At 43.1% G+C, this 12875-nt stretch overlaps 1 protein-coding gene across 1 annotated transcript in view; it reads right to left on the bottom strand.

The window, feature by feature from the left end:
- The window catches only part of wnt9a (wingless-type MMTV integration site family, member 9A), a 59407-nt gene extending 52933 nt beyond the window's left edge, over positions 1-6474 (bottom strand). Inside the window, 1 exon segment of the mRNA XM_052023367.1 lies at positions 6355-6474. Coding sequence (XP_051879327.1) covers positions 6355-6440 — 86 coding nt within the window. The 5' untranslated portion in view covers positions 6441-6474.
- Positions 6475-12875: the final 6401 nt, after the last annotated feature.

Here is a 12875-nt window from a genome sequence, read left to right on the forward strand (position 1 = left end):
AGCAATTCAAGAAGTAGAAATGTACCATATACAAGTCGGTTGTATTGTTGAACAGCCTGCATTTGATCAGGGTAGGCATTTAATCTCGAGATACTGGGAAAACTCAGTGGTCTCTTTCTGACGTTCACTGAATTGGCAAGCTGTACCTTGATCTAAAGCTTCCCCGCAAAAAAAGGGAACCTCCAACAGTGCAGCAGTCTCTCAGTAATGCACTAAGGGGTTGGCCTGGATTCTGTGTGCTCAACTCCTGAATTGAGTTTTGTACTCACATTTACTGCATCTAGATTTTGGGCAGTACTGACTATCCTTCAGGACCAGCATCAGTAAACCTCAGGGAAAAAAAAAGTCACCCTAGTTTACTGTTCCTAATCACGATCTGAGAAATACAATTGTAAATTAATCACGTGTGTAATTGGGTGGGGACAACCTGGGACTATTTGAAAGCTTGGCTTAGTTGATAGTGCTTGCTCTGCTGGATAGAGAAAATTTGAGTTCAAGCCCAAATCCAGCACTAAGTATATAATGTAGGCCAATTATTCAGAATACCTGTTGAACTGCCAACCACTACAGAAAGAAGCCGGAAGAGACCCAAGAACATGATTCACAAAATTACTTTGAGCAAAGATGACCAGAGACCCACTCCCATTAATATCTTGTGACCAGCAATAAAAGGGGATAGAACAGATCTGTTGAAGGGTCCCAAGCCCAAAACATTCACTGCTTTTCCTTCCACAGATGCTGCCTGACCTGCTGGGTTTTCCACCATATTCTCTTTTTACTTCAGATGTCTAACACATGGATTATTTTTTGACTTTCATCAACAGAAGACATTTGCTTGAGCAATCCCTGAAGGTTAGTACTGGTGGGCACGTACCACAAAGAGAGTTGACAAAGGAGAAGGGGATGAGATGTGACAAATAAATCTATCTAGCACTCCATGGCACAGTGTCAGGGCCCCAACTATATCTTCCCTGGGTACTCTTTAGCTCCGATCTTGGTCAGCATGGACAAGATGGGCTGAAAGGCCTGTTTCCATGCTATGTAAGTCAATGACTGTAAAACTTTGGTGACTCTTCTGTCTCCATGTCACAGGTCTATCTCAGTGAATGGAGTTGATTCCAGTCACATTTTGGCAGCTGGCATTAGCCAGACTAGAAGTGGTCATTTCTTTCTCATTACTCATAACCACAGAGTCAGATAACAATTGACAGTTCCACAAAGTTAGTGTCCCAGGCTGGGCAGCCTGGGCAGCCTGGAACTGCAAGGCTGGGCAGTGACAGGTAAGAGCGGATTTGATATGGGTACAAGCTTGTGGTTGGTTTCACTATTATAATTGACCTCTCCATTTCTCAATTTTCAATGGTGTACCCACCTGTAGAATTCTTGGATACAACACGATTCCTGAGCAATTTCCCCACAACTCAGAGGTTACAGGATATTCAGTTTGGTAAGCTGGAATGGGCCAAAGGAAAAGAGAGTAGAGGAGGAAGTGGAAAGAGAGGGGGCATTAAAGGAGAGGGCAAACTGATGGAAGTAGTTCAAGGAAGGGAGATAGAATTTAGGAGGCTGGGGAGTGGGGAGAAACTGAAAGAGGGAGAGGATCAAGATGGGGGAATACAACGGAGGGAACCAAGGATAAAGGGGTGGGCAAAGTCATGTGTCTGTGGGTGTTGTGGGTGTGTGGAGACAACATATGTGGATATGTGTGCAACATCTGTGCAGCAGAGTCTGGTATCCAATTGTGCAGGATTTTCTTGTGATTGGACAATGACTGTGTGGTATGTGGTGTGCCACACCCACCACATCTCCAAAGAATTTGTGCATAAACATCTTCCATGCCTCAAGCAAGTTATCCTCGATCCTAATGAAGTACTGACGAAGCATCTGTGTGTGTGTGTATGTTTTCCTCTGCAAGCACAAAAGCATATTTTTGTACCTGTGCAAGTTGGTCTATGTGAATTAGCATGCCTATGTCTCACTGTGCATGTCAATCTGGGTGTGTGCGAGCATGTCCAAGTCCATGTGCAGATTTCACATTGTGTATGTCTGCCTGTCCATATTTGTCTCTGTACACATCACTGTATTTATGAGCATGTCAATAACTGTGTCTGTGTTCCAGTTCCTCTGTTTAAGTTAACAAGGTTTTCTTGCGGAGGCAGCAGAAATCCTCCTCCAGGACACAGAAGGAATTCTTGTGGCTTCTCTGCCAGTGACTACCCATGATCTTGTATCATTTGATCATCCCCTCCCCTCTTCCATCTTCTCTCCATCTATAAACCTTAATCCTGCTCCCTCCCCCACCATTACCAACACTATCATAGTCCTTCACTGCAATTGCCGACCTGATTCTGGGTTAAGTTAGCAATGGGGACTGATCTATTGAAAAAGATAGGGGGGAAAATCACAAGTCCAGATAGGATGACTTGGAAATTAAAGGTGTTACAAAAAGGTTACAAACTAATTCTTCATTTTTTTTTTAAATTAGAGAAAAAACAGCAGGGGCATTGAAGTTGTGTCAGAGATCCCAAGGGAAGAGGCTTAGAGAAAAACAAAAAACAGAGGCTGCCCCTACCCCAGTAAAGCCAGCTGAATTATGAATACTGGGCAAGGGCAAGAGTTTGTGCATGATTAAACCCATTGTGAAAGGTCCCACATGAAGAATGGCCAGTTGGATGAGGCGTATATGAGCAATGTACTGCCTTTTAACGCAATGTGCTGGAACTGGTTACAATCTCCGATGAAGATAAATTAAAGACTGCAAGGCTTCCTCCAAAAACATACAGCAAGCTTACCGAGACCCAAATAAAAGAGGAAGGGATAAACTCAGGCCCCCAGCTGTTAAACCCGCCATCTTGTACGGAAGTGAGCATTTAACTAGGAAGCTCCGTAGTCTATGCTGCTGTAGCTGATCCCACCAAGGTGGACTTGCAATTTGCTTCCGTTAAAGAAATTAAGGACTTGCATTTATAAAGTGCCTTCCCTGACCGCAGGACATTCCAATGCACATTATAAACTATGACACACTTCTTGAGGTGTAGTCCTGTTATAATGTGGGAAATGTGGCAGCCAATTTATACATTGCAAAGTCCCACAAAAATAAGGGAGTTCGGAACTCTATAATCTGGTTAAGATAATGGTTGGGAGGCATCTTTTTTGCTCTTCTTCAGAATAGTCCCCCGGGGTATTTCACATTCACCTTTGAGCACAGACAGTGTTATGGTTTAACGTTTCACTTGAAAGACAGTGTCTTCAGCACTGCAGCACTACCTTAGCACTGAAACTGGAGAGTCAGCCAAAATGTCTAGCTTTGAGGGAACAGCCTTCTGACCCAGAGATGAGAGGGACATCAAAAATATCCCAACGCACAATCCCAAGGAGAAACAAAGGAATTTTCCCAAGTTAACTGGCCAATATTCATCTCTCAACCATCATCATAAAACAGATTTTATTCATTATCACTTTCCTGTTTATGGGGCGTTATGTCTCAATTGGCTGCATGTTTCCTACTATAAAACACTGCCTAGACTTCAAAAGTACTTCATTGGCTGTGAAGTGTTTAGAATGCCCCGAGGTTCTGAAGATACTAATTTCTTTTACCTGAAATATAAATCTCCGACAAAATGCCTTCAGTTCTAAGGCTCTGAGCTTGCGTGCTACAAAAACAAATGTAACCAATATCCTATTACTTTTACAGAATAGCCAGCAAAAGATTGGGAACCAGTGGCTTCTGCACAGAGCTGAGGGCTTGGGTAACCAAGAAATTGGCAGCATGCACAGTGGAAGGAAGGCAGAGGATGAAGAGTAGAATATAAGATGGGGAGAAAGACAAACATCTTTCACAGGAATTTAGAATCATTAGCAGCAGTGAGAGAGAGATTTGGTGGTATCCCTCGTACACATGAGAGAGACAGAGAGAGACAGAGAGAGACAGAGAGAGACAGAGAGAGACAGAGAGAGACAGAGAGAGACAGAGAGAGACAGAGAGAGAGACAGAGAGAGAGACAGAGAGAGACAGAGAGAGACAGAGAGAGACAGAGAGAGACAGAGAGAGACCCTGGCAGAGCTGGTGTTAGAATCAACTGAGTGGAGGCAAGCTTAAGGGTGGGGTTTGTTGAGCACAGCAAAGACTTCATTCCATCCTTAGAACTGGGCTTCAAAATTTAGCTCACTAGGGGGCCAGGGATACAGTCGGCAATGGAGGAAGCAACGGGTTCATTCTACATTAAAGCAAAAAACTATTCTGAGAAGAATAGACAAGTCATCCACTACCTCAGTAAAGATTCGCAAGGCAAGACTTCTTTGTTTAATCACGAAGGGGGCAAATTTTGAAAATCTATAGGGAAATGCTTCTAAGTAAATAGAAGGTTCAAAGAAGAATAATTGAATGACCTGAGGTCTGGTTACCACTGCAAAAATGATCTCATTCTCAGTTCCAGAGAAATTGTCGGAGCCTTTGTGGTTTTAGCTGGAGTAACCCAGTAACTCCAAGTGAAAACCTTCCACCAAGTTTACATTGCTAATGATGACAGTTGGTGACATTGGTGAAGGCAATGATTGATGATGAATAATAACGTTGATGTTATACCTGCTTAAGCACACATCCTTCCTGTTTCTGACCCTTCAACCAGAGTGTTGTAGGGAACTATGCATATGTCAACCAAACTGTTTTTTTTAAAGAATTGGAGGAGAAGATCAAAAGACATTACAATTAGGAAATGTCTCTAAGAAAAGTGCCTGTCCCCCTAAATTCCACCCTTAGAATAACTGTCATCGCTATAAAATAGGCGATACAATAACCCTTCTGCGCTTTTTTTTATTGAAAGCGACCAACTGGTGACGGATTGACAAAAATGGGGAATTGTCCCATTAAGGCAGGTGCGCCTCCTTACATGAACATTTGCCTGCACTATTTCCGAAGCATAGTTTTCATAGATAAGAACATTAGATTTTGCTTTTCCAATTTGCTAAAATCCATACTCTCACTTGTTTTACCTTTGTATCTCACTTTACTTTAGACGCACTTCCTAGTATTAAAATCATTTAATGTTGCACTCAGTCAAAGCGGCTGGATTAAATTTGTTACGGAGGGAGGAAGAAATCAAACCTGCCTTATTCATCGCGCAAATAACTGTACCCAAACTAATAAAAACACGACAGAACCCCTTGGGTCATCACAAGGTCAATCGTTAACTTAAAACAAACTCCGACCGTTTATTTCCATCTAATGTATGCTGTTAAATGTAAAGTTTTCTGTCAACGCGCTAATCATTTTAATTTGATTATACTAATCATTTCCTATCTGCCCGAAATATTGAGGATATAATAGATTTCGGTCTTAAAATAGTTTGCTACACATCCTATGGACTGATCAAGTCTCACTCCAAACCCTGATAAAACACAAAACTAGTGCAATATGCAGGGTAGAGGATTCCCGATCTTTCTCTTTAAGAAATAAGATTCCAAAGTTTTCTTTTGTAAAACAGCATGTGCTGGCTTGTGTTATTATAGCTGGTAACTGTAAAGCTGCTTCCAAAATACAAAAAGATCTGGTGGTCCCACTAAAAGGGGAGGAAGGTTTCAGGGGAAAAAAAGACTGCATAACTTGAAGCTGCAAAAAGATGAGTTCCAGACCGGAGTCTAACCCGGAGTTTGATGTAAACCGCGATCTAGTATTTCATTTACACACATAATTCTGCCCTCCCAACGCTTAGTTTACTATTCTCATGTTAGTAGGTTGAGCAGATGTTTGAATATTAGTGGGCGGGGGGCAAAACAAAAATGTGTATATGCGTGCACGTATATTTTTTATATAAATATTTCACCTTCAACGCATGCACCACAGTCTCCTAACTCAGCACTGCGCTTTACTGGAGAATCGAATCCAGATCATTGCATTGAGCGATGACACGCGACATAACGCAGCAATTCCCGGGAGAGAAACAGTGTGAAAAAGACAGACGCGTTCAAATAAAATACAGCAGACAGTCTCACCTATCGGAGGAAAAGAAACGTTATCAGCTCCAAATGTGCAAGTGATCTGTACTAGAGGGGTCAGAGCGCATTCGGCTTTAAAGAAATATCAAAAGTCTGAATTACACACAGCAACCTGCAGCTGGAAGCTGTGTGCAGATCGTTTTAATTTCCTAAACTGCGAACACAGAGGCGCACCCGACCAATTTATAAACTCGCTTTTTACATTCCTGTTTGTGGTACAAGAAAACCTATATATATATATATGCTATATAAGAAGAAACCTTCCTGAGAAAATAAATAGAAGAAGTTTGAAAACAGTTCTGAAAGTTCGGAAAAGTTTTGAAAGTTCGTGAATTTTTTTTTAAAGTTTTCAGGACGTACCCAAAATAGGCAGTGGTGTTTCCGATGGTCAGAAGGACTATAACAGCGACGAGTTGCCATACCAGAGAGCAGTGTCCATCCAGCATTTTGCTGTACCGGCTCGAAAGCTGACCATCTCGTTTCGTATTGAGGTTAGTTTCTGGTGAGTTTCGCGATCGCGCCGCCTTCTTATAGAGCAGACCGACTGAGCCCCAGATGCAAGCGCAGGCGCGCTGGCCGGTCCGCCTCTTCTCTGGTCAGCCAGCAAGCAGCACAACAAGCAGGGTGGAGCTGGAACCAGAAAAAAAAGGGAGAGTGGGCGGTGGAAGAGGGAGGAGGGGGGTGGGGTGGGGTGTTTGCTGGTGTTGTATCGCGTTTGACAGTCACAGGGAGACAGAGGGGGGAAGAGAGAAAGAGAGGGGTCGGGGTGGAGGAGTAGTGGGAGCCGCAATCAGCCTGGGACCAGACACACCGAGGAAAAGTCAGTTGTCAGATGCAGTGAGTTGGAGTCTGAATGAGGCAAAAGAGGATAGAGACAGCGGGAAAGAGCCGGGATTAGAGATGTGAGGAGAGAGAAAAGGAATTGCAGAAAGAATTAGCGAGAGGAAGAAACAGATTCAGGCAAAGGGAGAGAGTTTGATTTGGGGACAGAGAGCGAGACTGAATTGGACACAGGAACTTGAAGCTGAGCATTTTGAATTAAATGGTGCCAGAGGTGAAGAAAACGTGCTGTAATTACATAGAGGGAGGTGAGGGAACCGGACCTGGGGGCGAGGGGTGGGATTGGAGAGAGATGATATCAGAGGGAAAACTGGAAGCGGGCGGGGTGGGAGAGAACTGGAATCAGAGAGTGGGGAGGGGTCCTTGGATCAGCGAACAAGATGGAATGAGAGATACAGCGCAAGTTGGAATCAGAGGGAGAGCTGGAGTCAGGGCGGATGCAGGGGAAAAGGCAGGGAGAGCAGAAGGTGGAATCCAAAGGGGATAGGATTTGAGGAGGGACGGCAGATAGATGGAATCAGGCAGATGCAGGCAAACGGCTACTGCTGGAATGAGTAGAAGTTGACCATTGGAATCGGCCAGGCAGCTGAGTGGAAGTGACAAGAGTGAATGAGGGATGATGATGTAGAATGAATTAAGAGGCACAAGGCAGAAAGAATGGGAAGCAACCAACAATCAGCTGGAGGAACTCGGCGGGTCGAGCAGCATTTGTGCGGGAAACCAATCGTCGATATTTCGGGTCGATTCCCTACATCAGGAATGAACGAGAGCTCAGGGACACATTGAATGGAGGGGGGGGGGGGGAAAGGACACTGAAAAAGGGAATATGGGATGCTGCATCTGAAGGAATCATATAAAGTGATAGAGAGAATAAAAGATTTGCCAACGGTGGACAAACTTGTACAAAAGAGATAATGAAATATATAGGGAACAAATTAAGTCACATTATGAAATGAAAGTACTGGCAAAAGTCAAACGTATGAGAGAGTACGATGTAAATGATTCAAAGAGTGCATAATGAAGTGAATATCAGGGCATTGGAAAAGTGACCAAGGAAACATGGAATGAGGCAGAGTTCTGAGCTCATCATAGCAAATCTTAAGGCTGAAAATGACTTCCACACCGTTGGGGACCCAGAATTGAGCTTTGAACTTCATATCCTCCCCACAGCTATGCAGTTTCTGCTTATCTCCATCCCTTCCTTATTTATTCTGCTGCTGAAGACTTATTCATGCCTTTGTTATCTCCTTATTCAACAATTCCAATGCTACCCTGACTGGCCTTCCATCTTCCAACTTCTTTCAACTAGAGCTAATCCAAAGTTCTCCTGCCCATGTCCTCACTCACACCAAGCTTCCTGCACCCCACTGGCTCCCAGTTCAGCAAAAGGTCAGTTTTAAAATTGTAATCCTTCTGTTCCAAATCTACCTATGGCTTTGACGAGCATCATCACTGTGATCCTCTTCTGCCCTACAGTCCCCTGAGAAGTTAGTTATGTTCTGCCGGTTTTGGCTCCCTCTGCTCTCTGATTTCCACCTCTCCAACAGCTGCCATTCTTTCAGCAGTCTAGGTCCCAAACTTCCCTAAACCTTCCCCCCCCCAACTTCTCTCAGTTTGAGGTGCCTGCTTTTCATCATCTGTCCCCTTATATAGCTCAGCATCATATTTTGTCTAATAATTCTCCCATGAAGCATTTTATTACATTAAAAGTTCTATATACATGTAATTTGTTGATGATTGAGTAAAACAGAATGAAAGTGCAGGAACAAAAAATAAATAACCTGAAGCTCTGCTGTCTTTCTAACAACCTCGGGACTGAAGAACTGAAGTGTACTCGGTGAAATAATGTAGGATGACTAATTTGCAAGCACAGGCCACGCTAACAGAAGGAAAATACATGGCCAGATAATTTTTTCATAATGTAGGTTGAGAATAAATTACAAAAGGAATTTTCCCCTCTCCAAACAGTGTCAAAGAATCTCTTAGATTCTTCTGAGAGGACACACTTAGCTGATGATGCCTTGATGTATTACTTTCCTTAACTCCATTCCTACTGATAACTGCAGAAATCTTTCATTAGCTGTAACTAACTATCAATTAAAACTTTCCCTTAGCATTTCAGTTTTCCCTCTACAAAAAAATTCCTTTCTCAAAGTAATTTCAAGTGAAAATATTACAAGTTTATAGATCAATTTATCTGTTATTATCATGATCTCCAAATATATACTATTATTAGCCAGGCCATAGAAAATCAGAGCAGGGTTTTGGGACAATCTTATAAAACATTAGTTAGGTCACAGCTGGAGCTGGAAGGATCTGATTGCACTCAAAAGGATGCTGAGGAAGTACACCAGCATGTTGACTGGGGTGGAGCATTTCACTTACGATGAAGAACTGGATAGGCTGAGTTTGTTTTCTTTGAAGCAGAGAAGGCTAAGAGGGGATCTGACTGAGGTATGCAAAATCATGAGGGACATAGATAAAGTGGATTGTGAGAAATTCTTCACCACGACGGAGGCATCTATAACTAGAGGGCATAGGTTTAAGGTAAGAAGTAGATTTGAGGAAGATTCACACTGCCTGGGGGATGTTAGAGATAGTCACACTCACGACATTTAAGAAATATTCAGATGAGCACTTGAAATGCCATGGCATAGATAGCCAATGGCCTAGTGCTGGAAAATGGGATTAGAATGGATGAGTACTTGATGGTTGGCATGGACGAGATTAGCCGAAGGACCTGTATCTGTTCTGTATGACTCATAACTCTGTAACCCACATGTTTCTGTGTTGCAACCTGAATATTCTGTGTACTTGTTAAAATATTCACAGTTGCCTGTTACTCTTGGAGACACAAGGTGCTGGAACCTGGAGCGAAAAAAAAACAAACTGCTGGAGGAACTCAGCAGGACAAGCAGCATCTGTGGAGGCAAAGGGATAGCTAACATTTCGGGATGAGACCCTGCATTAGGAGCCAGCAGGCAACTTTATGATCCTTCGTGGAGGTTAGGAAAATGAAGAACTGCTGGTTGAAAGAGTGGATCCAGTGGAGGACGAAGAAGAATTGTGGGCCATGGCACATATGGAAAAGTGCGGCCCGGAGCTGTGGGAGAGAGAGAACGGGACAGTATGTAACAGTGCATGGTGGAAATGGTGGAGTGTAGGATATGGAGGGAAAACAATAGAGGGAAGCCAAAAATAGAATGTACGCAACTGAGATCCTGACTGGGACTGAACTGGGAGGCCTGAAAATGGAGCTGGAAGCCACATGGGAGAAAATGGCTGCAAAGACAAGTACTGAGGAAGGACATGTGGCTGTAGGAGCGAGTCTTAGTAAGGACGTGGTCAAAGAGTAGAAGAGTGGTAAAAACCACAGAGGGGGAGAGAGGGACTCACAGAACTCCCTTCAAAGAGAGGAAAGAATTGGGCATGCCTTGAAGAGACTTTAAGTAGTAGTAGTAAAATGGAGACACACAAGAGAGACTACAGATGCTGGAATCTGGAGCAAAAAAAAAACCAAACTGCTGGAGGAACTCTGTGGAGACAAAGGGAAAGTCGACATTTTAGGTCAAGACCCTGCACGCAAAGTGTCGACTATCCCTTTGCCTCCACAGATGCTGCTTGACCTGCTGAGTTTCTCCAGCAGTTTGTTGTTTGCTGGCTACACTTGCCAGTTACAATTTCAAATAACACCAGTAGATGGCGCATTTATAGGATGCTCAATGTTAATCTTATGATTCAATTAAGACCACCACTAACCAGATATGAGCATTAATATGATATAAATTTTACATCTATAATGCAATGTAAAAATATTGCTATAAAAATTAGACCTTTTGTACCTCTTCTGGTTTGACTCCAGACTACTGTGTCCCATTCCCCACAACTTCAGCCCACAGTGAGACTGCCTTGGGACAATGCCTGCTGTGTTGGGGTTCTAGTAGCCAGAATAGAATCACTGGTATTTAATGTTTTCCCCCCAGATCTGTACCTTATAAAATTTGCTTTTATACAATACAGTATTTGTTGGCAAACACTGTTCCAGTATTATGTTACATAAACACGGCATCAATTTTTCAACGTCAAACGTTCCAACAGTAACAAGTTTGAGACAATATTACACAGGGCTCAGCACCTAAATGTCCAGTAACAAGAACACCTTAAACTGTATTTACATTCCCATCTGCCCAGTGGCTCCATTTAAAATGGTGATCCCATTTTTCAAAGTCTGTTCTCCTGGTTCCACCTCAAAGTAATGCAGGTCCAAAGCTTGCATCATTTGTAAAAAATGAGCCCCATTCTCTTGGCTGCTATGAATGTAGAACAATACAGCACAGGAGCAGGTCCTTCAGCCCACAATGTCTGTGCCAACTGTGATGCCAAGTCAAATTAATCCTATTTGCGTGCACATGGTCTATAACCCTCCATTCCCTGCCTATTTCTGTGCCTGTCTAAATGCCTCTTAAACGCTGCTATTGTATCTGCTTGCGCCACTTCCCCCAGCAGTGCGGTTCAAACACCTACCACTCGCTGTGTAAAAAACATGTCTCGTAAATCTCCTAAAAACTTTCCCTCTTTCACCTTTAAGCTATGGCCTCTGGCATTTGGGAAAAGGCCTTGGACTGTCTATGCCTCTCATAATTTTATATACTTCTATCAGGTCTCCACCCCCCTCAGCCTAATACTCGTCAATCCAGGCAACATCCTGGTGAACCTCTTCTGCACCCTCTCCATTGCTTCCACATCCTTCCTGTAATGTGATGACAAGAAATGCACACAGTACTCCAAATGTAGCCTTGCCAAAGTTTTGTACAACTGCAACATAACTTCCTCGTTTTTGTGCTCAGTACACCAACCGATGAAGGCAGGTGTGCCGTATGCCTTCTTTACTATCCTATCTACTTGTGTTGCCACTTTCAGAGAGCTTTGGATCTCAAGATCCAGCTATACATCAACATTTTGTTGGCAGTCATCCATTGCCTTACCAAGAATGAAGCCACTGGATATCAGCCAGTTTATATTAATTTCTTGTAAATGGCATGCATCCTTTGTATTTCAGATGTTACATCTTAGATGGAAGTCACAACAGAAGGAAGGGGCAGCCAGATTTTTCCTGCTGGTTTCCTGATCTTCTGAACCTGGCCTCTTTCCTTGATTGCAGAATCTAGGGATTTCTAGCCAAACGACGGAAAATTTCTCTTAATTATTATCCTCTAAATGACTGCGGATTTATTTAAGGTAGTTTCTCATATTGATATCTGATCTGTAGGCTTAAGATCAACAATTCCAATTTGCAACTTATTTCCACTAACGTGGTCAATTTGAGATCAGCCAGCACTTCACTAAGGTAGGTCATACGAGACACACCCCCCAATGATCCATTGGGACTGGCTTATCTACTGAGCTGAGTTTCAGCAGCTGATCAACCACCCACCAGGGCAGGCACAGTAGTGTAGCGGTTAACATGATACTATTAAAGCGCCAGCGACCTGGGTTCAATTCCGGCCACTGTCTGTAAGGACTTTGTATGTTCTCCCCATGTCTGTGTGGGTTTCTTCCAGGTGCTCTGGTTTCCTCCCACATTCCAAAGAATGTTAGAAAGTTGTGGACGTGCTATGTTGGTGCTGGAAGCGTGGTGACACTTGCGGGCTGCCCCCAGAACACTCTACACAAAAGATGCATTTCACTGTGTATTTTGATGTACATGTGACTAATGAAGATATCTTATTTATTCCAGTGGGAGGCTTCATTCACTTTGTGGATTGGGCCTCGTTAGCACCAAGGTATTGCTGTGTGAGTTAGATTGCCTGAAAAAAAAATCTTAAAATTGAGCTTGGAAGGTATTGGAACAGTGGCTGAACACCACCCCACCCCATCCCCAATTCTATTTCCCACTTCCAGAGTTGATAGGTGAAAGGAGAGCAGGAACCCTTGAGGATTGATTCTGTGTAATTGTATTCAATGGGAACAAAGTTTGTTCTGGCCGATTTAACCCAAAATACCAAAATATAGAAAATGATGGCATTTTTTTGTCATCAGAG

This window comes from Pristis pectinata, chromosome 9, assembly GCF_009764475.1.
Source record: "Pristis pectinata isolate sPriPec2 chromosome 9, sPriPec2.1.pri, whole genome shotgun sequence".
NCBI lineage: Eukaryota > Metazoa > Chordata > Chondrichthyes > Rhinopristiformes > Pristidae > Pristis > Pristis pectinata.